Source organism: Nymphaea colorata, chromosome 12 (genome assembly GCF_008831285.2).
Source record: "Nymphaea colorata isolate Beijing-Zhang1983 chromosome 12, ASM883128v2, whole genome shotgun sequence".
Lineage (NCBI taxonomy): Eukaryota > Viridiplantae > Streptophyta > Magnoliopsida > Nymphaeales > Nymphaeaceae > Nymphaea > Nymphaea colorata.
The window spans coordinates 18,361,837-18,373,611 of record NC_045149.1 but is presented as its reverse complement, the minus strand read 5'-3'; the positions used below and the strand labels follow the sequence as shown (position 1 = coordinate 18,373,611).

The 11,775-nt window shown below is 40.7% G+C and overlaps 2 protein-coding genes across 2 annotated transcripts; both read right to left on the bottom strand.

Moving 5' to 3' along the window:
- Positions 1 to 2,094: 2,094 nt before the first annotated feature.
- LOC116265673 (membrane protein PM19L) lies at positions 2,095 to 4,582 on the bottom strand. Its single transcript, XM_031646459.1, has 3 exons — positions 2,980 to 4,582; positions 2,720 to 2,897; positions 2,095 to 2,586 (listed from the first exon to the last, which is right to left on the bottom strand). Exons 1-3 carry the CDS (start codon positions 3,107 to 3,109, stop codon positions 2,358 to 2,360), a joined length of 537 nt encoding a protein of 178 aa, XP_031502319.1. The 5' UTR covers positions 3,110 to 4,582; the 3' UTR covers positions 2,095 to 2,357.
- A 140-nt stretch (positions 4,583 to 4,722) lies between these two features.
- On the bottom strand, positions 4,723 to 11,683 carry LOC116265672 (bifunctional TH2 protein, mitochondrial-like). The gene is made up of 7 exons (XM_031646458.2): positions 11,035 to 11,683; positions 10,837 to 10,945; positions 8,259 to 8,549; positions 7,719 to 8,133; positions 7,365 to 7,634; positions 5,030 to 5,652; positions 4,723 to 4,932 (listed from the first exon to the last, which is right to left on the bottom strand). Exons 1-6 carry the CDS (start codon positions 11,457 to 11,459, stop codon positions 5,243 to 5,245), a joined length of 1,920 nt encoding a protein of 639 aa, XP_031502318.1. The 5' UTR covers positions 11,460 to 11,683; the 3' UTR covers positions 4,723 to 4,932; positions 5,030 to 5,242.
- Between the last annotated feature and the right edge of the window lie 92 nt (positions 11,684 to 11,775).

The following is an 11,775-nucleotide window of genomic DNA, read 5'->3' as shown; positions in this document are numbered from 1 at the left end:
CATGGTGATCAACCATGAGGAGATATGGGAAAGGGTAGGGGTTTCGGCTCTCAGTCCAGTAGTAAGATAAAATACTCTTCCTGCTCACCTAAAGAGGGAGTATTAAACGTGGATTCATTTATCGGACTAGAATAAGCTTAAACAGGTATAAAATACCCTTTCTGCTCACCTAAAAAGGGAGTACTAAACGTGGATTCATTTATTGGACTAGAATAAGCTTAGAAAGGTGATAAAATACTTTTCCTGCTCACCTAAAGATGGACCTAAAGAGGGAGTATTAAACGTGGATTCATTTATCGGACTAGAATAAGCTTAGAGAGGTGATTATAGATTGGCTAACTGGACCTGGACGACAGTGCCGAGCCCAAGTCCGGTCTTACACCCTTGATGAGGTTTGTCTTTGCATGTTGAGCTAGGTTGGATCATGACGGTTTAGTTCCAATACCAAACCCAAGTTACTCAATATGAGCACGCACAACCTTCCTGATATCTGCTAACAATGCAATGGGTTGCTGTGTTTGATGAACTTCGAATAAATATGACATTGGACTGTTTGTCTGTCTCTCTAACTAATGGAAAGATTCTTTTCAACCAAATTACCTGAACAAGTTGATCAACAACCTCCTACCTTCCACGCATTGTCATTTCTCCATCGACTATGATGATAGAACTGATTCCTGTTGAAGTTTGTTCATATCAATTCCTGTTGAAGTTTGTTCTATTGATATTGTGTCCTTGGTTAGCCAACTCGGAAAGCGAAGTCGCCGGAAAACAAAAAAATCCGGTAAGAATGCTTACCTAATTTCTCGGTGAAGGATCAGAAAGAAACATGCCGCGAACCGATTGGATCAGGATGGCAGATCCAACTTCATGCTCCATGAGATTCGGCTCAAGGTGCGACAAGTTCTATCACCATCTCTATATTCATAAATTATCATTAGTCATCGCCATCAGTGAGAATAATGAATGTGATGGATAACTAATTTGGCTCGCTTTTATGGGAAGGGGAAGTGTGACGCACTCATCCATATGAATGAGAAAGATGGTTTTAATTCACACAACATACGTCACTGATTGCGTGACATATTGCGTATACCCAATATGGTACCAGACACCGATTGAAGAAACGTCTAATATAATATCTGAATCCAAAAAATCTGAACCAACTCTGATTTTTAGAACCATCTCAATCCGAGTCTTATTTTTAAACCGAATCTCAAATCATATTATAGATAAGATATTTATTAGAAACTACATTCAATCAGAATCCGAATCTAATCGCATATCATTTCAATCTGATGTGAATTCTTAATCAGATGCTAATTTTTTTTTTCATAATCTGTTCATGCAATTCAATTCGGTCGAATAATCTCTCATTGGATCACATTTCTATTTTTCTATGCATGTGAACGTCACGTGCCTTTAGAAGTAGTATCAAACCATATTTATAAGTAGAATATGTGAAGCTCTTGTGCCTTTGGAAGTAAAAACCAACCTGATCAACCAACATCATCTGCTGCAAGCCCTTACAGCCTGCTGGATCCGATGTGTGATCGATCTTACATTAGAGAATTGTTCTGATCAATATCTTCATGAAGAATCTGGAATTCATAAGTTTATCAACTTCCAAATGTTGAGTCCCAAAGTCCATAAATCTCAACGTTATTTACAAATTTTGTCAGTGACTTCAAATTTCTTGGCGCTACAAAGGGTGAAGCCCTTATTAAATCAGACTTTTAGGCCTTAAACCTAAAGTAATCATAAAAGGACGGGGTAATAAATTTATAATCATCAAATCTACAGTTTGTTAGAATCTGCGGAAATATTTCATAAGCTCATAAACTTTCAAATGTTGCATCAAAGTCCATAAATCTCAACATTATCTATAAACTTTGTCAGTGACTTCAAAGTTCTTGGCGCTACAAAAGGGTGAAGCCCTTATTAAATCAGACTTTTAGGCCTTAAACCTAAGGTAATCATAAAAGGACGAGTAATAAATTTACAATCCTCAAATCTACAGTTTGTTAGAAGCTGCGGAAATATTAGTTTTAAACTTCATCGTACAGGAATAGATCATCCACAGGGAAGGCTCTTAACATGTAGATACTAAAGCAAAACATGTCTTACTAAGAAACTTCAGGTACAGGGCTCATACTTGGAAGAAGAACAGATAAAACAAGATAACCCTACGAGACTACGAGTCCGCAAATGCTATACACCACCTAAAACATGGTCCCAACATGTGCAAACAGCATCACTCCAAACTTTACATAAAAATGGAGGATGAGAGAGAGAAAGAGCACTACAAATAAAACTCAGGAACAAGTGCAGCATATTTCTTTTCTGCATGAAGCCATCTAGATTCTCCCTCCTGTGAGACCACCCCCTTTAGGCGCTGCAGGTTCAGTTGATCCAGCAGGGTAGTCAGGATCTCTGTAACCAGGACCATATTTGCTGCTCAGAAGACCAGCATGGAGGAGCATCAGATACAGCAGCTGGGTAAAGGTCAGTATGATTATGAAAGCCTCCAGAACCCTTAGCCTCCAACCCCTGTTGAGTCCTAGATGAATCTCCTTGCATGCCAATCTTGCAGAAAAAGAAGGAACACCCAAGTGAGTAAACTTAGTCTACAAGAGATTGCAGTGATGATCGGTTTAGAAGAGGCTCTGCAAAAAGGAAAAAAGAAGAAGGGCAGGTGGTGCTCTCATGTCTCACTCACCCAAAGGCAAGGGCAGTGACGGCCCAAGCAACAACGGCAGAGGCAGCGGCAGCAGCAAGGCTGTCATTCCTCCAGTACCTTATATGGTGCCCTCCTAAAACCTTCGAGGCAATGCCAACCACAGATGCCAGTATGGCAAATATCAGGAAGAATATGGTCGCACCGTTCCCAGCAACACCTGCAAACGGCCACCCAGAATACCAGACATCAGAGAGAGAATGAGAGACAGGGACAGGGACAGAAAGAGACAGAAAGGTTACCAGGGTAGTGAGTCTGGCCATTGATGTATTTGTTGAGGTTCCAACTAGCAAACCCCATTACCACCAGATACATAGCGAAGTTGAGGAAGAGCAGGGGTGCCGCCAAATTCCTACCAACTGTTCGAGCCATCTCCTTTTCTCTTGCTTCTTCTTCTTCTTCTTCGTCTACTTTATTATGTCACCAACACCAAGAGCAGAAGTTCTCAACGGACTCTGATCAAGCAGGTCTCAGCTTTTGGGACTACCACTATGGAAAAACTGGAAGAACCAGGAGAAGGTACACGACGACAGAGGGGGCTCTTGGGGGAACTGCATATAAGAGGGATGCATGGCACGGGCCATTCGACACGTTACGCCCAGTAGGGGAGTGTGTAAGGGGTTCAGCCTATGGCCGTGCTGCAACTTAACACGTACTCAAACGCGTGTCGACTTGAACCAGGCGGTTTCTTTGTGACGTGGTTCCTTCAACCGTTTCGAAATAATGGAAGCTTGGTTTGTCCCCTCTGCGATCAGAAGCGGATTCCATGATCCCCCCTGATTATAAAGAAAGTATGCTGTGAATCCTATCCCTGCACCGCTCTTTTCCGACTGAGACAGATGGCCTCCCAAAGGAAACACAGGAGAGAAAAAAATGGGAAACAGAAGGGTCAATCAAAACTTTGAAACTTAAAAGTAATGCTAATACTAGGCACGTCCTGTTTCTCTGTACGGAGTATATTAAAATTTATGGAGGATTGCAGCAGAGATTTAGGTGCATTAGACCACGAAGCAGCTAACCTGTCCTTGACCACCATTTGGTCTCTTGACTCTTGCTTGAAGATCGGGGAAAACATAAACCGTTTTTGTCATTTCATTTATACACCATGCAGCGTGTAAAGATCAACAGGTGTTTCTAGAAATGCAAAGATCAACAGCTCAAATTCCATTTGGAAGCTGACCATGAAAAATCTTCTCTTCTTTTGCAATAACTGATGACGTTTACTGGATGTTTTATCAGGATTTGCAACGCAACCGGCTGGGGGTTGGGGCCACCTAAACCCATATTATTAACAAAAAATAGATAAATGCAGTTATGTACAGAATGACACAAATCAAAATAAGAACCTCAAGACCGCCTAAGCCGACTGTGAAGGCCAGAGGTTAACAGCAATTTCGGAGTGGAACTTCAAAACAGAGGAACTATGAAAGGTTTGCAAGGCAGGGGCTACGTTTCCTAAACCAAAGTCTATGAAAAGTCGAGAAAGGAAAGGGCTGCCCGATCCCTGCTTTCTGTAAAGCCAAAAAGATTTTGCAGGCTTGCATTAGTCTTGAAGTGCAGTTTCTTCTGTTTTCGATGGACAGTCTTGGAGCTGAAAATGTATCAGAAAAAAAAAACTTCTACAGTCCACTCATTTCCAAGGTCTGCTGTTCTAATGCCCGCATGTATAATCACCCCACTTCTAACTCTGATAAAAAAGACCACCGTCTGCATGCTAATAGTTCGTATGCTTGCCTATTGGATTATGACATCTGCCTGTCCAAATGAGGGCCAAGGAATCTGGCCGTATGCCTGTCGGCAGCCAAACTAGCAACTTTTTTTAATTGTCTCCGGCCACTTTACATATGCTCCATATAAATGAGGAGTAGCTAAAACCTAGTCAAGTTGTGTAGCTTATCAACTTGAGTTCTGCATTCGAGTAAAGACAAAGAAAAAACATTTACTGAATCGACCAGAACGCTCAAGTATAAACCGACAGATCCCAATTCAATTTCATGACCGATTCCAAAAATATTGATCAAATTTTGTGAGTTGCACAAACTTGGGCTGTTTATCATTTACAGTACAACGAATATCCTGTTCCCAGACTTCACATGTTTATCGTTTACAATTCGAAAGAAAAAACAATTCCTAAACGTCAGATGTAATCATACAGGTTCCCAGAATAAGGGTTTGCACAAGCTGGAACAACCCACCTGCGTAGTTGAAAACAGTAAGCCACCAGTCATAATTCTAGAACTGATCTTCTGAAATTAAGCAACAACCGAGGGTTAGAGGTAAAACAGAATTTACCCAAAAAATACCATGCTATCGTCCGATGACCAGCGGAAATTCCACAATCGCATGGAAATCTTGAGCAGGTGTCCAACTACAGAGTGGCACTTGTAAAATCAGCCACCAAGCAATGACTACTTCTGTATCTAGATACGAAAGTCAGATCAACATTCCAAATTCCCGATCAATGATGAGGAGCAAAAAGGAAAGAAAACATTTTCAGATGATTCATTATCCCAAAATAAAGGCTTGTATTTCGTTCCAGCTAGAGACTGTGTAAAGAACACCCTTCGGCCATTCGCGTTTTGAAGAGCTTCCGCCAACAAACTCGCGTTGTCTTTTCACCACAGCTGGAAACAAAGGTACAAAAGAAACGCCAAACCTTTCCCCCAAGCTCCTAAGGCTCGGGCTATAACCGACAACAATGCCAACATCTGCCTCAAGGAGGCAAAGCAAGTCTCCTACAGAGTCTCCAATGTAAACTGACGAACGCTTATCATCATCACCGCTGTGCTTCAAAGCATCCTTAAAGACTTGGAGCTTGTCCGTAGGTGATTCCACCTTTGTGTCTATTTTACCAGTAGAGATGGATTCCTCGTATATAAATTCATTCGCATGTATGTTCAGAACTTCAAGACCACCTGCAAATCAAATCAAAGGCGTAATTCCTGATTACTGTCGTGAAGACTTGTGGATAACAGAACAAATCACGTCCAGAGCGATGAAAAGACTATCTGCTAAAAGCATGTACCACAACTTGCTCGAGTTGAGTAAATCGGAGTGTTTTGGAAAAGTTAACATGTATATGCATCATACTTTTACTATTTAATGAACATCAGCTCATACAGCAACCATAACTCATATAATTTCGGAGCAGAACCTAACAATTGCTTGACAGTGGCAACTTTGCATTTTCTCATATTCTCAACGTTTTACTTTCCTGTACATTTGATACCATTCCAGTGTTCATCATCTCAGAATACGTAATGTTAAAAAATAGAACAATTAGCAGCAAAAAATAAACACAATTGAGAACCAATGTATTTCAAAGACGTCAGTCTTGTGCCTGGATCGACTATACACAGCCTACAGCTGATTAAGCACAACTTTCGGTAAAATATGGCTTCCATTCTGAAAGAAAAAGATCAAAAAGTAAACTTTGCAATGAGAGTACTGCTCAATTTTAAATGTCATCATACGCCTATAACTTAGCCTGTTGCCACCAACGCTGTGCTGTGAATGAAACAGACCAAGATCACATGGGAAAAATTTGAACATATGATCCTACTTTCAACTCCCCAAAAGAATTTCTACCACTCCACATTCACTATATGCTTAGAAGAAGGCTCAACTTGCAACCTGAAATCATGCTCTAGAATCCTTCAATTGCTGCCGCAGCAAGCTAGTATGCCCAATGTAGGGAATGGCGAATGGCGATGAACCGTCATAGCTCTTGTGACTGAGACTCCTGGGTAGAAGGAACCAATCCTTGAATACACCATTTAAGACGTTTTTGACAGCTTTTTGACGCTTGATGTAGGAATCCCAGACTAAGGTGGAAAGACAACAGATGGGTTGGCTGTCAAATCCCATCTCCAGACAGCTAAACTCCCCATGTTCATCAATGAACCTTTTTCCCAATTTGGAGCTGAGGCAAAGGATAGACACCCCATACATCAAAATTCTCAACATTCTTCAACTTGAACACTTTCAAAGAACCCACCTACTTGTACTTCTAGGCCATATCTAGGCTATCAAAATGTGCTGGTCAATATAAGCACCTACAGAACGTTGCCTAAAATGTTTATTTTGTCATTTCTAATGACTTGACATATACACTACAAACTTAGTTGGCAACCATAAACAAGATTCAACCGGAGGCAGCATCACAAAGGAGACAAAAGCCCATGTTAGAGGAATATTCAGAACGATTGCATCATACAAAAAAATTACAAAAATGAAACAGATTTTGAAGAGCCATGTCATCCGAATAATAAGCATAATTTAACACAGCAAGAATCAAAATGCAGAGTGACAGGTTAAGGCACAAGTTCAGAATCATCTGAAGAAGCATAGATGTGCATGAAACAAATAAACCCATTGGTCTATGCTTATTGTTGTGATTTAAGTGGTATTTCAATTCAAAACTATTCAGAATTGAAGATATAGCATACACATAACAGGGTCCTCTCGCCTACCCTGCCTTCCTGAATGCACATAACATGTGACTGAGTAAGCCTCCACGAACATCTATGTAGCCATATGGACTCATGCATAAGCTGGACAAGCCAAGAGGCCAGACCTCTATTGATTTTTCTGTTGTTTTTACAACTGAAACGATATGATAAATTACCTGACTTAAAGACTGACTGGATAAGATCTCTGCACCAACAGTAAGACAATATATGAATGTCAGCATTCAGCTCATCTTTTTTCTGAACAAGCTGCTGGAAAAATTTTGCACAACCATCTTGAAGTCTTAAATTCTCTCCTGCTCGCTTGATACACTCCAAATTCAGTCCCTTCAGAACTTCTGATTCAATAACTCTCAAGTTTGCACGTTTCTCAAATGCAGACAGTCGTTCAAGTGCCTCATAAAGGCTTTCAAATGATGTAACTTCACCTGAAACAAACATACAATATGTCTATTATAGGTAAAAAAAAATCCTAATAATTACAAAAAAATCTTTCTAGGTGTTAAAAATACCTTCTTTAACTAGCATCATATCTTCTATACACTGCTCGTACTCCTCTGCATATTGTTGGGACAATGCATCCCATGATTTCTTCAGATCTGCAGCTAACTTCCTAACATTCAAATTATCAGGCTCACTAGGTTCCACTTTTGGAGCAGTTAATATAGCAAGCTCTGCTAAAACGGCAGATGAATCGACGGTAGTACACGTCAAATCGAAGTCAGAGAAGACAATAAACTGCTGCTTCGCTGAGTCATGAATCCTGGAAAAAGGGACTAAACTTCTATGAGACATGGGTGGCGAATGAAAAAATTCAATTTCAAGTTCCATAGCCTGATGATAGAGTCTTTCTATGACTTCAAGCTCTTCGCCTGTCAAAGAAACACTGAGTTTGTCCAGCAACTCCTCTGTCTGCCGAGCTGATGCCTGAGAGAGAGAGAGAGAGAGAGAGAGAGAGAAAGAGTTTCAGCTAGTAATAGCACAAAGGTCTATTCAACTATTCAATTTGTTTTACATAAAAATCTGAGAAAAATTAAAGTAAAAATATCAACCTCAAAACTTTTAGATGCATAATTTTCAACCCACTTCCGGTAGGGGTGGCTATGATCCTCAGGATCCAGAACTTGCTGTACTTCCCGACCAAGAAATGCATAAAGCCTCATGCAAGGGGTCATAGCACCTACAGTGTAGGCAGCAACCTTAGTCTTCTCAAAAGGCGTAGCAATTTTGCTTGGAACCTTTCCCCCTTCAACCTTGCCAGCAGCTGTTGCCAACAAGAAATCAGTGTATTTAGCTGTCGCAGAATTAGGAGCACTTTCTTCAAGAAGCTTAACACCCCATGCCTGCAGAAGAGATCAGCTTCAGTGACAATACCACAAAAGCAGCTTCCTATTACACAAGACCTGCTTCACTCAGATTTCACAAAATGATGCATTAATTAGTTCCACTAACATTCATGAACTTGAAGATGATAAAGGCAACGTTGCAATCATGGATTTTACTAGCACGGTGGACTTTTTCACCTGGAGTGTACTTACACCCCAAAATCTTGGATGAAGAGTCAAGGCTCTCTCCGCTCCAGACTTTTCTCCTTCAATTTTAAGGATAAAAAGTCTTTACGGCTGATAGAGAAGTTGGATAACGAGGATAACATCTTCATAGAAGCGAGGTTACCATCCCCCTCAAAAATGCCTTAATGGAGTATAAAATAACAGTAGATTTCATAAGCATCAAGATAATCGTAAAGCGAGAAAAACACTAATTAGTTAAATAATGAGTTAAAAATGTCTGCAAAAATGAATTGCTGTGGTCATACATCATGTCAAAATCAATGTGATGCGTCTATAGTCTGAGTAAACCATTCACCATCCAAGCTCAGCAAAGCATTCTCTCCTACTCTCTCAACTCCCAAGTTAATGTAATAAATGAATATTTGCTTATGACTGATCCTAGCCTCTAGATACCGCTAGTCATCATCCCTTTTTGCCTCCAGCTGAGATTGTCTCCATTTCCAAACAATATATGTTGTCATTCCTTTAGAGAAGGTTTAAAGAAAAGGAGAAAAAAAAAAACAGAAAAGGAAGAAACCACTTCTTACTGTAGTTTTTGCTAAGATAAAATAAAATGCTGCCATTTCATATCAAAATCACCTTTAAAGTTTAAAGTTTAAAGTAAACATCTTAGAAGCAGAAAAGCAATCTCAAAGATCTAAATCTCCTCAAAACTATGGACTGAAATCCTTCAAAAAAAATATAGAAAGAAGTAGAAAATGGTAATTCCTGCACCTATGTGGTAGAGCAAGTATCAGTAGAAAAATGGAACTCCTGCAACTATGTGGTGTGCAGAAGAAGCTCATAAGAGCAAGTATCATATTCTTTCATACACCAGGCAAGGTACAGATCCAGTACACCCTTGAACAGAATTTCAATTTTGAAGGGTACAGAGCACGAGCTCTGAATCTCTGAAGCACATCATCAGACATACTCTGAATTATACACGACTGGCTTAAACACCGATGAAGAAATATAAGTGCAGACAAGCATTTGCATGTAACACCTTTTGTATAGAATATTCTGATAATATTTAAAAAGCACCCACCTAATATCCCAAATCTGGTCAAACCACATCTCGTTCCCATTACTTTTTCCAGCTTATGTGTGTGTATTTAACAGAGACGATGCGTCTTTTATCTGCAACCCTTATCTTAATAATTTTCAGTGTGCTTCAAGAATTAAAAGTACATAAAATCATGGTTCTAGAGTTAAGTAGAGACCCTTAGTAATTCAGTGTGCAAAGCAAACTTCCTTACCTCTTTCCATAAATTAAAAAGGAAAAGCCAAAATGATATACCGACCGTGAAAAAACATATTCCAGCTATTAGATGCAGCTGTGCGTACACAAAGTAAAGAGTCTAATATAACTATATAAGAAAGTCAAAGGAAATGGTAAAGAAAGTCTAAGATGATTCTTGCACCTTGAAAAAAGAAATAAATCGGTAACCAATTCAAAATAGACAAACAATAAATGATCAAAGAGTAAAAAAGATTTAGGATGACCAATCAACCAACAAAGTGACCGTCACTAGCACTCCCAACCCTTCAACAAAGACAGATCATGTTTTCTTGCAGGTAAATAACCCTTCCAAAGAACAAAATGTCAAAAGAGCGAGCGGAAAGAAACCTAGACGGTCATATCTGGAATTAAATTTATTTTGATAAAATAAAGAAAACATCCATAGGGATGATTGGATCAGAAACTCTTATAAGGTAGGCTCCAACTAGATATGCGATCCATTGGATGGATACAGTCTGAGGTATTTACCTGAGTTTACAAATCCTTTCAATTCATAAGTATTGAAAAGGTATGTATCTCCGTCTGTTTCAAAATTTAGTAGCTAAATACGAAAACTAGCAAGCTGAGGACGTAACCGTTATTGATGTACACAGCGACAGCGGAAAACTGATGACAACTATTCAATATCTTCAATCCAGAAGTTCGATCGCATAACCAAGAAGTCCTCCAAAAGCGAATGTAAGATCACCGACAACACGATGAAGCAAAAAGAAAGCAGTCAACATTTCTAAAAGCCTAGTCGAAGCCCGTTCAAGCACACCGAATCAAACAACTCACCTCAGCAAATGAATTGTGCATTTTGAGCTCTTCGACAACCGCATCTCTCAACTCACAGATCGACGCTTTCGCGTCGTCATCATCCGCGCATTCTTCCGCCATCTCATACCTGAACAGAAAATCCACCCAAGATCGTGAAATCCAAACCGATCGGCCACAACTCGACGCCAGAAACTCAAGAGGGAGAAAAAAACTCACGCGCGCACAAACGTCCGAAGGAAATGCACATCCTGAGCGACGTAGTGCTGGAACGACTCCATCTCGAGCGTTCCCGACGCCAGCCCCACCAGAAACGGGCTGTACATCGCGAACAAACTCTCCCGGCAGCACTTGCCCCAGAATCTCTTCGCAGGCGACCCCTCGTCCCCTGCCACGCCCATTGCGCTGGCCACGGGAACGACGCCGCCGGCGGGCGGGAAATTCCCCCCGCCCAGGGACCTCAGTGACGCCGGAAGCCTCGCCGTCGACGGTTTCCTACAAAACCCTAGGGTTCTGGCGACAGATGAGAGGGACGACGATGACGAAACTCGGAGAAGCAACGGAGCGATGGGAGAAGAGGAGGGAGCGAGGGAATTCAAAGGACGAAGAAAATTGGGAAATTTATAGAAGAACAGCGACTGCATTTAGGGAATTCAGAAAAATATTACTCACTAAATAAAAATTTAAAAAACACAGAAAATTGAAGGAGGAAACTTCTCGATTTTGCCTTTAAGTGGCTCCCCCGGCGACTCCTCTTTCGTTTTCACGGTCGTCCCGTGACTGCGAGACCCTGCGCGCCCTAACAGTAGAGAGAGAAAGTGACTGAGAGTAGAGAGAGAGAGAGAGAGAGAGAGAACGAGAGAGAGGCAGTTGAGCCTGGTGGTTAAGTGCACCTGTTTGCATGCCTCTTTCCTTCTTTTCCTGAATGACCAAAATACCCTCACGCTGTATCTTCTTGCT